Source organism: Myotis myotis, unplaced genomic scaffold (assembly GCF_014108235.1).
Source record: "Myotis myotis isolate mMyoMyo1 unplaced genomic scaffold, mMyoMyo1.p scaffold_m19_p_18, whole genome shotgun sequence".
NCBI lineage: Eukaryota > Metazoa > Chordata > Mammalia > Chiroptera > Vespertilionidae > Myotis > Myotis myotis.
In genome coordinates this window covers 38,068,070-38,081,591 of record NW_023416322.1, presented here as the reverse complement: position 1 = coordinate 38,081,591, position 13,522 = coordinate 38,068,070, and the positions used below count along the sequence as shown (strand labels likewise).

General features: G+C 44.6%; 1 protein-coding gene across 2 annotated transcripts in view; it reads right to left on the bottom strand.

Moving 5' to 3' along the window:
• The window catches only part of SORT1 (sortilin 1), a 58,828-nt gene extending 47,865 nt beyond the window's left edge, over positions 1-10,963 (bottom strand). For both annotated transcript variants that reach the window (XM_036344952.1, XM_036344953.1), the window contains exon 1: positions 10,590-10,963. In XM_036344952.1, the coding sequence (XP_036200845.1) occupies positions 10,590-10,898 (309 nt within the window). In that variant the 5' untranslated portion in view covers positions 10,899-10,963. The remainder of the gene's footprint in view (positions 1-10,589) is intronic.
• Between the last annotated feature and the right edge of the window lie 2,559 nt (positions 10,964-13,522).

Sequence of the window (13,522 nt, the reverse complement as noted above, 5' to 3'; positions counted from 1 at the left end):
AGGCACAAATCCTTTTCTCTCTTGGGAATCCATTTTCTCTGGTATAAAACTGAATTATGCTCCTTCACTCACTGGAATAAAAAGAATCAAATGAAATAACATACAAAGATAAGGTGTTGGTGACCCCTCTCCCCCAAAGAATGGGAACTTAAGATTTAGGCTTCCCAATCCTAACAGGGAACACAGGGGTGGACAGGGCACAGTGACGTACAAGAGAGGCCTGGAGCAGGACCTGGATGATGCTCTGACCAGAGTACCGTTCTGCTAAGTGTGGCACTGCTAGGGTCATAAAAATGAGCCAAAAACAAGATCGCAAGTGTTCAGTTCTCAGGGAGACTATTCTTAGAAATGAAAAGGCTAAACATAAACTCTTATTCAAGTTTTCAAATGTATTCAGCTATTCAGACTTGTCTGCAAGGCAGGATGATTCAGAGGTGAGCACTGGGCTAGCAGAAAACCTGAATTTTATTTCCAGCTGTGCTTCAAACCTGGTAAACTTGAGCAGCTTAACCTACTTCACCACCAAGGCGAGTGGAGGCTGGAATGACAACATTTCTAGTCCCTATAAGCTTTAAAGTCTATGACTCATCATTAATTTAACCTCTCAGTTTACTTTTCCACTGCTCTGTCTTCATAAAAAAAAAAAAAATCAGCTCCCTGCTGGACAACACTCTAGTGTTAAAAGCAGAGGTGACAGCAAGCTCCATCATTTACAAACCTCCACAACCTGGCCGCTCACTGAGGAATCAGGGAGACCTCTGGTGCCGCCATCCATGCAATAAAAATCCATGCATTTGACCTCTAAGAGGAACTTGCAGACCAGCACTCTAAATCAATTTGCTAAGCTTGTTAGAATTGCCTAAAATTAGTCATCTCTTTTCCTAGCTTACATTAGAAGCAGCAAATCAAATCTGGGGACAGGGGCAGCAACGAAAGGAACCAGACATTGCAATGGGACCATCATTTCTGCAGGGGGAAAAAATTTTTTTTCAACAAGAAGACAATGGCACTAGGCTTATAAATCTGGGCTGCTCGGAATGGGAGGATATGATCCTACATATCTCATCTTGAGGGCATTAGTGCCATTACTGTGAGTCGTGGTGTAGCATAATGTCATCTCAATGATCCAGGCTCATTCGGTTGACTAAGAAGACAGAGAAGTATTTTAGAAAAATTTCCACTGGAACAACAACAAAACCTTTGGCACTTAAAAGGGTAGGCTTGGTTTCTGAAAAATTCACTTTCATAGGATAATTCATTCATTTCAAACCATGGCCAATAAATGAGCTAAATTGCAAAACTGTTAGCATTTAATTATTACATCTTAGTCCCATTTCAGAAAAAAGGAGGTGATGAAGGGAAGGGATGTGCCCCAGTCGCCAGCTGCCTGAACCATAAAGGCTCACCGCTTACCCAATGGGTTGAGGACTAACCCCTCACTCCCTCCGCCACCAGGATGGCTTTTGTCCAGACCTCTGGGCACACACCAAGCACTCTCGCCCCAGGCCTTTGAACATGCTGTTCTCTCTGCTTGGGATACTCCTACTGGCAAAACGTCTACTTATCTTCAAGTATCATTTAAAATAATTTCTCAGCAAGTCTTCCTAATGTCCCAGACTAAAAAGACCTCCCTCAATTATTCTCCTGTAGCTACTTTATTTCTTCTTGGTACTTATGTTGATAATTACATATCTGTATAATGTCTCTTCTCCCTACAGGGATCTTATCTGCTGTGTTAAACATCAGTTCCCAGGTCCAGGAGCCAGCACAGTGCCTAACACGTGGTAGGTACTCAATAACCCATTGTTGAATTGAAGACTAACAATAGTAGTATTGAACTTTTACTGGGCACTTATGATATATAAGACACTACTGCTACTTTACAGATGAAGAAGCAGGCTCAGAGAGGTTAAGTAATTTTCCCAAAGTCACACAGCTGGTTAGTGGCAAAGCAACGATTCAGACTCATGTCTGTCTGATTCCAGGCTGCACACGTAATTACTACTCTTTCCCAAGCACTGTGTGAGATAAAAGTGATGAAGGACTCCTAGAGCAAGCATAGCCCCTACCTTTAAGGAGTTTATGATCTGGGGGGGAGGGGGGACATTTAATAGATGACAGTGAATACAAGACAGAATACTATATAGTTAAGTGCTGGGTTACATGGTCTAGTAAAATGCTGTAGGAGAGAAGAGAAAAACAAGCCAGCCAGAGGAGGAACGCCCTCTAAACAAAGATGTAGAAGCAACACAACACCTAGTGAGCAAAAGGGACTGGTGAGAAGGTCACTTTACCTAGAACAGAGGATTAACACAGGCCAGGAAGTGGTGAAATGTTTAAAAGGTAAGCACGTAAGAAAATAATTAGGTTAACATTCTGGTCATCTATGCTTTCAAACAAAGATCTTGAGAAGTACCTACCACATCATTAATATTTCTTAAAATTCACAGAGGCCAGGAGAATGCAAAGCCAACTGTGGCTGCTCAGTTAATGAATGAGGGTGAAATCAGCAAGGCACCATTTCAGAGCAGTCCATGCAAAGCCAGTCACTAACTCCAGCAAACTAAAGCTCAATGAAGAAGAGAAGTAGTTTTTACATTATGAGTAGTCTTGTTTTTTATAATGATAAGTTCTTTACAACTATAAGTAAATAACTTTATATACTTAAAACTATCATAACCAGATGCCCAGGTACTGTTGACAATGGAATTAGTATTTTCTCCTCCATCTCCCACAGCTTCAAGAAACACACTCTGTGTAGATGATCTCTCCCCTTCACTGTGCCCCCTTTTTCTTAACCCCTGAATCCAAAGACATAAGAAGTATATATTCCTTAATCCAGATTTGGTTCCTATGAATACCCATAACAATTCTCTAGAAATATAACTAAGGAAAAAAATCTAAGCACATAACGCAAATATTTGAGCATTAATTGATAATGCATCAGCTTTATGGTGATGACCACTGTAAGATATCCTCAACAAGTAAATGCACACTAAGTCGCACACTATCTCATTTAATCTTCACAATGGCTCATTTGATAGATGAAAAATATAAGGTTCACTGACATTAATCTTCCATGGCCACCACTGACATGTGAATGTAGGTCCAATCTGAGACCACGTTCCCTCCTACTCACTGCCTCCCAGAACTATCAATCATGTGAACAAGTTAAAATTTTGATGTAAAGATTTTAAAAAAGAACACATACGCTTCTGACATTTCTGCTAATCTTGGCTCACTCTCATTCTTGCCACCCCCGCCCAAACCTATCATCCAATCCTGCCAAGTGATAAAACCAAATACATTTTTGCCTCATCTGTGCCCTTTTATGCACATGTTCCCCTGGAGCTGGTATTTCACAGGATAATTTGGCTGACAATTGGGCCCCATGGACACAGTCACAGATCAAAAGGCTTATTAAAAAGGACATAAATCACATGCATACAGTACATCAAGATTTTCAAAACATTTCCTCTTCAAAGTCTTATGATAATGCATCATTTTATATGATGGGAACGTGAGGCATCGAAAAGCTAATTGAGCTCTGTTGAGGGTACTATGACCTTTGACCAGCAGAGGAGAATTCACAAGTGTATGACTTACACAGGGTCTATAACTTTGCCTTATCTCTAAAGCAAACACACTGATTTTAAAACACGTCTAATAGGTAGGAAAAGGTAAAGAGAGTATAAATGGAGATGGAAGGAAACCAGACTTGGGGTGGTGAACACACAATACAATATACAGATCATCTATTTTAGAATTGTACCCCTGAAATCTATAATTTTGTTAACCAATGTAACCACAGTAAATTCAATTAAAAAATCAACTTTTTATATAAAAACAAAAACCAACTCTATGAAACACTTCCAAATGGAGGAGCACCATGTTGGGACATGTGCTCTACCCCCAGCTCTTGGCCTGTAAGAAGTTATTTATTTAACCTCATCAGTTAAAGAGACCTGACCAGCTAATCAGCCTAGTAATCTATGACTCAAACTTAAAGCACGTTCTCAGCAAGAGTTTAAGCTTATCCTTGTCCACAAACATGCAGAAAGCAGAAGTCTGTTGAGGGGCTTCCCTGTCCTCTAGCTCTGCTTTCTCTCGCCTTGGCTCACACGCTCCTTCAAGAAGGTCCAGGAGGCCAGGAGTGCGCCTGGGAACCCTCCGCGCTGTAATGGACAAGGTGGGCCCCCTGCCCTCTATTCTGCTCTCCTCTCCCAGGACCACAGCAATGGCCAACCTCTAGGAAGATAACTCTTTTTGGCTCCCCATCTCCACCTCTGGCTTCTTCAGCTCCCGCCTCACGCCTAGCACTACCTGTTATAACACTTTCCCCAGTAAGTCCTAATGCCAAACTCCCCACCTGTACCCCCTCTTTCCACCCGACCCCCCAAAAGAGCTGACTCTTTTATTTTTAACCTCTCTCTATGTTTTCCTGGAAACCTTAATCATACTCATCATCCTACTCTCCAACAGAAAATTCCCCTTGACCTTGCCTGAGCATGCCTGGGTTTCCTTATCTCCATGACAGATCTCCCTGAGAAGTACCTCCATCCTCACTTCACCCCTGAGGCTTTCCTCGACAGCACACGGAGTGGGTCATGCCTTCTCCGCAAATTCTTCCAAACTCTCAGCAAGCATTCAATGAACACCTAAATCCTTCAGGGGGCATCAATGCGAATATCTTTATGTTCAACTTTGCTTGTGCACAGGCCTGGACTCTGTAGGTGTTTCAACAATTAACAAAACATTTTGACAACTCATTTGTTCCTCCAAATAATCCTAAAGCTGCTTCTCTAGTTAAAAACAATAACAACTATGAAGGTAAGAGAAGTTAAGTGATTGTCACGATCACAAAGCTCCGAAGCAGCAGAGCCGGGACTCAGTGTGTTTACTGAGACATCTCATTTGAGCCGTTTTGTAAACAACATGTCTACGGTTTGAGTCCCTTTGACAAACAGCAGGTACCAGATAAACATTTGATTTGCACTGTCTTGTCTGGAAAGTACTGAAGTTAATTAAAAATGTCCTTCCCAGGTCCATTTCTGTTGGTCTTCAGGGTGATCTTACTGGTAAACCAGACTTGCCAGCTGGCTCAAGTACAGTATTAGCACTTAGTTTTTTTAGAACATACAGGAAGAAAAGAACAAAGCTCTTAACAAAAGCAAATATAAGAGAAATAGTACTCATAAAACCCTAGAAGGAAAAGAACATTCATTTTCTCCTGATGAAAGTAAACCAAGCCAGTGACTCATACATAAGTTCTAACCACACAGGGCTGATTCTACTAATGGTAAGATGATCATCGACTTTCAAACACACAAGCAGCCAGAACTCCCCCCCGTGCCCCACCCCCCCTTTACCCCCCCCCCCCGCCCCCCGCCCGGCCCTACCCCTGGTTAAAAAAAAACAGTCCCAGTTGAGCAAAATACTTGCAGGAAAGAAAAAAACAATTTTACTGCTATATATCTTCTGGGTTTGTTTTTGGACTATCCAAGCTAGTGGCTTTGATTAGATTAGATTTCTCAGCTGACAAGGAACGATAAAGTATCCCCCTCCCCCCAAAAAAAGAGTCAAATGTCTTTCATAATTATATGACAAAAAAAATACTCATGCTATCTTTAAGAACACTCGTATTTCACTGAAGCAAGCTCTGGAGGTGGTAACAAATTACCCCCAGATGTGAAATCCAGGCTATGGTCAAGTTCAACTGGGAAGCGGAACAGCCCCAATTTGTTTCTAAATTTGGATTCAACCAATAAACATTTGTGATCACAACCTCTGGCCTCCTCTTCTTCCTTAGGAATCACAGAATTATTTTAGACATCAAAAATCTAGCCCAAAACTTCTCATGTTGTAGACGAAGAATTGAAGGCCAGATACTGAAATGCAAAACAGAAAATAAATTGCATTCACAGAAAACTTTCTCAGCAAAACACCACAGGCTCTGAATTGAAGATTTTTTTTTTACTGTGGTTTCCTGAGGTTAGGGTTGAAGGTGGAGAGGGGAAAAATAGCCTCAATCCTTAAACAAAACAGAACAAAGAAAACACGCCCACATGTCCAGCATCCACTGACAACCTCCATAGATTTGAAGGGTCTGTCATGCAGCGTCATTCAACCCAGCTGGCTCAAAGCCACACATCACTACCCCCACTTTGACTGTGGTCACCATAATTACCACAGTAAGAAACCTGCCCAGAACTGACTAAAACTGAGCAGCTTGTACCTTAAGCCCCATTTCCTCAAAACCACCTACATGCAGATCAGTGAGGCCACAGCTAATGAGAAGAACACGTTTTCAACAAAATTTTTTTTAAAAAAGAGTAAAAGATGCAATAGAAACAGTGGTTACAGAAAGGGAACTAAAAATGCCTGGAAATACACAAATGCAGTATCTATTTCATAATTTTTTGGAGCCATTGCCACATAGTCCTTTGTAAGAAAAGCTGTATTTTTAATCACCTGTCAAAGCTGATGGTTTTGTCTACCTTAATACTAGCTTCTAATCATATAAACCGTCTGCGTATCATTTCTCCAGCCTCAAAACTCAGTTCACTCTCTGTAACAACAGAGCTTGAGGGGTAGGGTGGCTGGGAAGGGAGGGAGAGGAGGCAACATTACCCTCCTGCTCTGGCCCTTCACGTGAGGATCACACCAGGGTAACAGGCCACTTAGAGCCAAGTCGGAGAGCAGTGTCTGCAGCCACCCACTGGAATCCAAAGCTTGCTGGCAAGAGCTGACTGGAAACGGGCAGAGTGGAGAAGGAGCTGTTAATACCCTCCGTGAACCTGCTGTGAAAGACCAGATCAAACAGCAGCATGGAGAGCCTATTATTATTGCTATCATTACAAAGAGAAAATTGCCATTAGTGACTGGCCAGAAGAATAAGCCTTCTTCCAATTATTTCCACAAACAGACAGGAGACTCTCATTTCTAATTAAATATCACTACGCACGGAGTCAAATATCTGAGTCGGCAGAGAAGTCGCTGAGTGGTTACACCGCTTGCCTTTGAGCCATTTGTCCCATCTGGCTAGCTCTCTACCTCCACCCCAACCAAACCTCAGATGAAGACAAACCTTTGCCCGGATAAATATACTTCCTCAAACCTGCTGATATTTCTAACTGAAATCCCTAATGCTTAAGTCATTTTCACATCCCTTCTGGGTCAAAGGTCTGATCAGTGTACTGCACGGGAGTAGAATCAAGGAGAGCCTCCAGAATTCCTGTTCCTTGACCCCAAATTGAATGGATGAAATAGGACTCCAGAGAAGAACTGAAGGATGAGGGTGGGAGTGTCGGGAAAGGGAGTATACAGAGAGGCTGAGTATTGGAATAATGAGGCAGTTAAAAAGTTCTGGAAGCTCTAGGGACTGACCTTCAGATCCCCAGGCGTGACCAAGATCCACAAGGGCTCAGAGTGGCAGCCCCCCGAAACCTCCCTCAGGCGCCTTCAGTGCTGTCAGCCTGGACGCAGCGCTATCACCCTGGACGCAGCCCGGCCAGCACCCGCAGACAAACACACACATCCTTCTAGGACCGATACCCCATTGCACACGGCCTCTCCACCGGCCTGTTTATTTAAGACACCAGACGCTTTGATGTTGGGGACAAGTTGGGAAGTAATATGTAAAGAAGTAGTTAATGACAGGAGCAGAGGGAGGACAGAGAAGGAACAACAGTTCCTGGCTTTATTAATCATCAGTTTTAAAGACACTGTCAAATGGTCTGACACAGGAATGAGAAATAAGGAAATTGTCAGCCATCACCGCAACTCTAGCCAAAGAACTGCATCTGTTTCTTTAAGGCAGAGTTTCATGCCTACCCTCAGAGGGGTGCTTATAGGGAGAATGTTTTGAAGAAATCCAACTCAGCAACCAACATTAATAAAGTCGTCTCAGCACGCTCAGTTTCTCATTTACAACGTACATGGCGTGAGTACTCCACGCACTCAGAGGAAAGAATCAGTTAAAAGTGCAGCATGAAGAGTTTGGGGTTAAAAGCAAAACGAAGGTTATTTATCGAGAGTAAGAAACACGTATTTATAAATACACATGCACACTTGTTGGATTTCATGAGTGAAGAAGCTTGAGGTATAGGTCACTAGGGCACAGGAATGAAAAAGCATTACCATGCGGTTAGTTCTACTTTTACTTTCTTCAGATTAGTTAAACAAGCCAACTATAGGTATAGATATAGATATAGATATAGATATAGATATAGATATAGATATAGATATAGATATAGATAGATATAGATATAGATATAGGCTATATAGATATAGTCTCACAAGCCAACTAAGCCACAGAAACAGATCCAGGAGATTCGCTAACCCTCCTGAGGCTTTTCATTCTCTAGTCTGAGTAGCTTTCCTTTGGGTCCCGGCACCCCAGCATCTAGTGTGTCTTGAACATCTGGAGGGTATTCACATACATTATGAATTAACGGGGTTTGACATGAACAACAGTTATAACAAGTAAGAAGAGAACCAAGAACTTTTGATTTTTCTTGGGAAGTGAATCCTGTAATCTTATAAAAAAAAATGACTCTAAAGGCACTTTCCTAGCTGTACAAAAGTATACAACATCACTAATAAAAAAGCAGTTCTGGCATGCTGATGGTTTTACTTCACTCTGTTTATAAAGGTCCTAAAATACTAGATCTCTTCAATACAGTTCAGGATGATTTATTGTGACTTAAAAATACAGAACTAAGAGATCAACCGAAGGACTTGTATACATGTATATAAGCCATACCAATGGACATGGACAACAGGGGGATGGGAGCATGAGTGTGTGTGGGGGGGAGGTTGGGGGTTAATGGGGGGGATGAGGACACATTTGTAATACCTTAACTAATAATAAAAAAAAAAAAAATACAGAACTAAAAAGCAGAACAGACTATTGCATGACAATTCGTGGTAAAGGAGGTGGCTCGCTAAGAACTGCTTTGCTCACCCACTTCACGTATGCATGTTCCAAAAAGGATAGGATCTCTGAAGAGACCATGATATTTTTGTTTTGTTTTGCTTTTATTTACTTTTTTTCTTTCTTTCTTTTTTTTTTGTGAGATCATGACTGATAAACAATTGCAAAAATAACAATTTAAAATTAGGTCACTGGAAAAAGATTGAAAAAAAAATCACTGGCAATAGGAGCCAAATAAAATGAAAACTAAAGTTTCTTTACTTACCAGACTTCCAAGAATAAGGTTTCATATCTGCTCTTAATTTGGCCTGAGAACCCCCCAAGCCAGTTGTATCAACCTCTTGCTACAGAAATCAATGTACTACAAATGACGTATCAATTCAGACTAATCAGGGAAGACTTCCACTAAAGGAATGAACCCAGAAGCAGCAGCAGATCCTGTCAGCCAGGAGGAGAAGAATCTGAAATATGGGGTAAGAATACTGCGTCCCGCTGTAAATTAAGCATCTGTGTTGCAAAGACTTTCTCAACGCCACTGCACGCAGGTGGAAGTCAACAAATTCTCCCCTTGCCCCTCCTCAAACAGGAAGACCTTCTAGTACTCATTCCCTCCTATCTGCACCCAACCTGTCCCACCCGTCAGCACTAGCGTGGCCACCTTCCCGCAGCTGCTGCATGGACCGGAGTAAGCGGACTTAGCCCTGCCTGCCTGTGCCCTGGGTCCCAGACCTGAGAATGCAGCGCAGGTAACCAGCAGAGCGTGGCCAGAGGGAGATGGTTCAAGGGGAAGCGGAGACTCCACTAATAGGGATGTGGCTATACAAGGACAGGTAGTTAGCCACTCAACTCTGCATCCCATCTGTTGGATACCTCTCTTTGTAGGAGGAAATATATTAAATTGAAAATATGTTATGCAAATGTGGGTAGCAACAATTAAATTATTATTTCTGGGGAAAAATGAGGAAGGTGCCCAAGTTGCACTGGCACAGGGAGCCAGGACATTCCTAACAATTGGCTTTGTCCATCCAGCGGGGCACAAGGGTTGAGCTGCTTGTCTCCAGGGACAGGGCTGCCACAATTTTGTAAGTTTTCCACTAGGACCTAGCTCAGAGCAGATCTACGACGTGCTCTCGGATGCTGAAAACCGTGTTACAGTGCACAGACTTCCTGATCAGAGTCCGATGGCCCCATGGAAGGTCAAACTGAAGGCGTTTTTCAGAGAGATGACACAGAGACTATTCTCCTGTTCCCAGGCTTGGTCCTTTGCCTGTGCAAACAAACTCGCTTACCGAGCAACGGCGCTGGGATTTCTGAACGCCCCCTACCCACCCTGAAAGCGCCGACCCGGAGGACACACCTTGGATTCTGCGCAGCCCAACTTTTCTGCAAGCACAGCGCACCGCGCCGATTGTTTACAGACGGAAAACCGCCGCACTCGGAGGTTTTGACAACTTGAGAGAAAGAATGCCGTGGGGGCTCGGCCGGCCTCCCCTGTGACGAAACACAGCCGCGTCCCAGGGCCCTCCCGGGCCGGACCCCGCCCGCCGCTGCTTCGGGCCGCGGCCGGGATCCCCTCGGCGGAGATGCCCGGTGCGTGGGGGTCGGAGGGGGCACCTCACAGTCCCGGCGGCGCCCGGGCCCGGCGCCCGCTCACCTGGTGCGTGTTGTTGACCAGCCTGGCGACGAAGTCCGGGACGCGGCCGCAGCCCTTGTCCGGGTCCTGCGCGCTGCGGCGCCAACGGCCGCGGGGAAACGGGCCCCCGGGCGCGGCCGCGCGCAGCCCCCAGCTCACCCCGACGGGGCCGCCCCAGCGCGACAACAGCGCAGCGGGCGGCGGCGGCGCGTCCAGCCGGTCCTGGCCCAGCGCGGCCCGCGGCAGCAGCGGGAGGCCCAGGAGGAGGAGGAGGCCGAGGCCGTGGGGCCAGCGCGAGAGGCCGTCCGCAGCTGCTCGGGGCCGCTCCATCGCCGCCGAATGCCGACGCCGCCGACACCTGCCGCCCGGCGCCCGCCCCCCCGCCGCCGCCGCGCCACACCCCCGAGCGCGCGGGCGCCCCTTGGATACGCGCAGCCGGGCCGCTCCGCCCATAGGCCGCCCGCCTGTCCTTCTTCCCCTGCGCGCTCCTCATTGGCTCGCGTCGCCTCCGGCCTCGGGGGTCCTGGATTCGGATGCCAAGATGCGGGACTGATTGGCTGGAACGTGGCAGAGACGGCTGAGGTCATCCCGCGCCTCGCCCGCGTCTCCGGCCCAACTTCCAGAGTCGGTAGCAGCTTCTCCCCTACCCCCGGGCTCCACGTTCCGTGACGCCCGACCCCTCGCGGCTCCCTCAAGTTGGGCTGGGTTAGTCGCCTCTCCCCCAGAGACACCCCCAAAATTCTTTGGGCTGTGGCAGCGCCGGGAAATCTCCCCAGGGAATCCCTGAGCTGGCTCAGCTGGAAAACCGGGTTTGGTCGCGAACCGGGCTTCAGGGTTTAAGCATTGTCTGCCGAAGCAGCCTGGCTGCCAAGGTGAATGCCAATTGTGTGGGCTAACGCCTCGGCAGAAGATGGAATCGGGGCCTTCGTGACGCATGCGAACTTGAAGTACTTCCACCACGCATGGCCTCACGCTTACCTTCCTCTTCGGCACGGAGTTAGGCCAAAGGTGGGGCTGCTTACTGGCTTACCTGGAGGTAGAAAGTAGCTTAGACTTTAGGGGCAGGTCAAAGTGGGCAGGACGATCGGTCCCTAGATGCACATTTACTAGTATCTCTGCCAAAGCGCCGAACCCTGCGGAGTTGGTTTGCACAGCTTTGGTTTTTCAGTATATGATGTGCCCTGCGTTAGCACCCCGCCCACGAGAAGTAAAACACAACCCTTATGCGGCCCCTTTATTGCAGGAACTGCACACGTAACTCCTAGAACGTGCAGTCCAGGTAAAACCAGTTCTGAATCTTAACCTGAACTGATTCCATCTCTTCAGAATGGTTGCTAGAAGTTGGTCAAAAAAGGCAGCAAATAGAAAGATACCAAGTATGCAAGACGTTACCCCAGATAGAGAAAGCTGCTGAAAATTACTTTTAACTATAAACTGGAGGTAAACCCAAATGAGAATCTATTCATTGCAGAACAAAATGGCGCACTGCACCCAACCCAAAGTTTACAGTAAAATCCTTCTAGTCACATTGAGAACAGAGATTTACAAATTTACATTTTTTCCCCCAGAACAACCATACTAAGACGAAAGAATTGAAAAATATTTTTGAATGACATCTGAGCAGGATGGGAAATCACTAGAATATCTTCCAGGTTCTCAACTACTGAAATGACAAAAGAGCGCCGAAAACGTGAACGTGTTCCTTTCCATCCACGATCATGTGTCACATTATTTTTCAAATACTGATTATATTTTCATCTATGACAACTATGGAGTAGATCACAAGACAGTGGGTTCCAGTAGCATGTGATTAGCTGTGGGGAGAAGAGGGGCTATACAAGAGTATTTCTTTGTTTAGTGACACAAAGATGAATGGTCTATTGTCTTACAGTCTGAGAAGAAAAAAGCCAACTCAACGATGCCATCTCCTGGAGAAATCACTAAATACACTTACACTGTTTAAATATTAAGTTGTTGCAACTATCTGTACCTTCACTTTTTAATATATAGCTTTTAGTTATTATATGCTTCCAGAACATATAGTTCCTTCCTCAAAACTTATCAGCGGCTAGGGACATGGTACCTTGTATGCAGCACTGAGAAAATGAGTGAATATTGTTTTAGTATTTCAGTCCGACACAGGCACTAAATACAAAAGTTGCCCTGTCAGATCTCCTTTGTGAAATACTGCACATAAAATCTTACCTGACTTGCAGGACTAATACATGCAAAGTTTCTTCCAGACAAACTTTATCGCAGAAAGATGAATAGAAAGCAGTTAAGTATCACAAAACCATTACTTTTCCTAGTACTAGTAAGATAATTTCTTTGTAAATTGGACACAAGAAACCTTGTAGAACATTTTAAAGTTCTACAAAAACCCTAAGTTGTATCTCTTTCAAGAATGCTACAATTCTTAATTTCAAGAATTCTACTATTAGAATGATAAAGGGTGTGAAATTTATCTTCAGTAGTTGTCAAATACCCTGCTCAGGCACTGCAAGCTGAAGCTAAGAGACACGCTAAGAGCTACTCCTTAGTATTCTTTCCCCCTACATAATACTTATGACCCAGAGGCACAACTTTCACTTCTCCCTAAAGCATGTTTTGTCCATTTCCACGTTCTGGGTAGGGCAAGTCCATTTCCCTACAACTGAGCAGATGTCTAGGCTGCAAGGGACCTGGTGTTGTAAAATCAAGAGTTGATTATTTAAAACCAGAAAATCTGAGTTCAAATCAATTCCCAACAGCTTAATTTTCTTTCCAGTCACACAGCCTTAGATTCTTCATCTGTTAAGTATGATAACATCTACTTCATATGCCCATTTTTGAGGCCCCCATAGATCAGTTCTTTAAATAATCTAGTCTCATATTACAGCAGCTCTACTGGGGGAAGTTCATAGTACATTCCAAAGTACAAAATAAACTAATTCTGAATTATATCATTCTCTTCC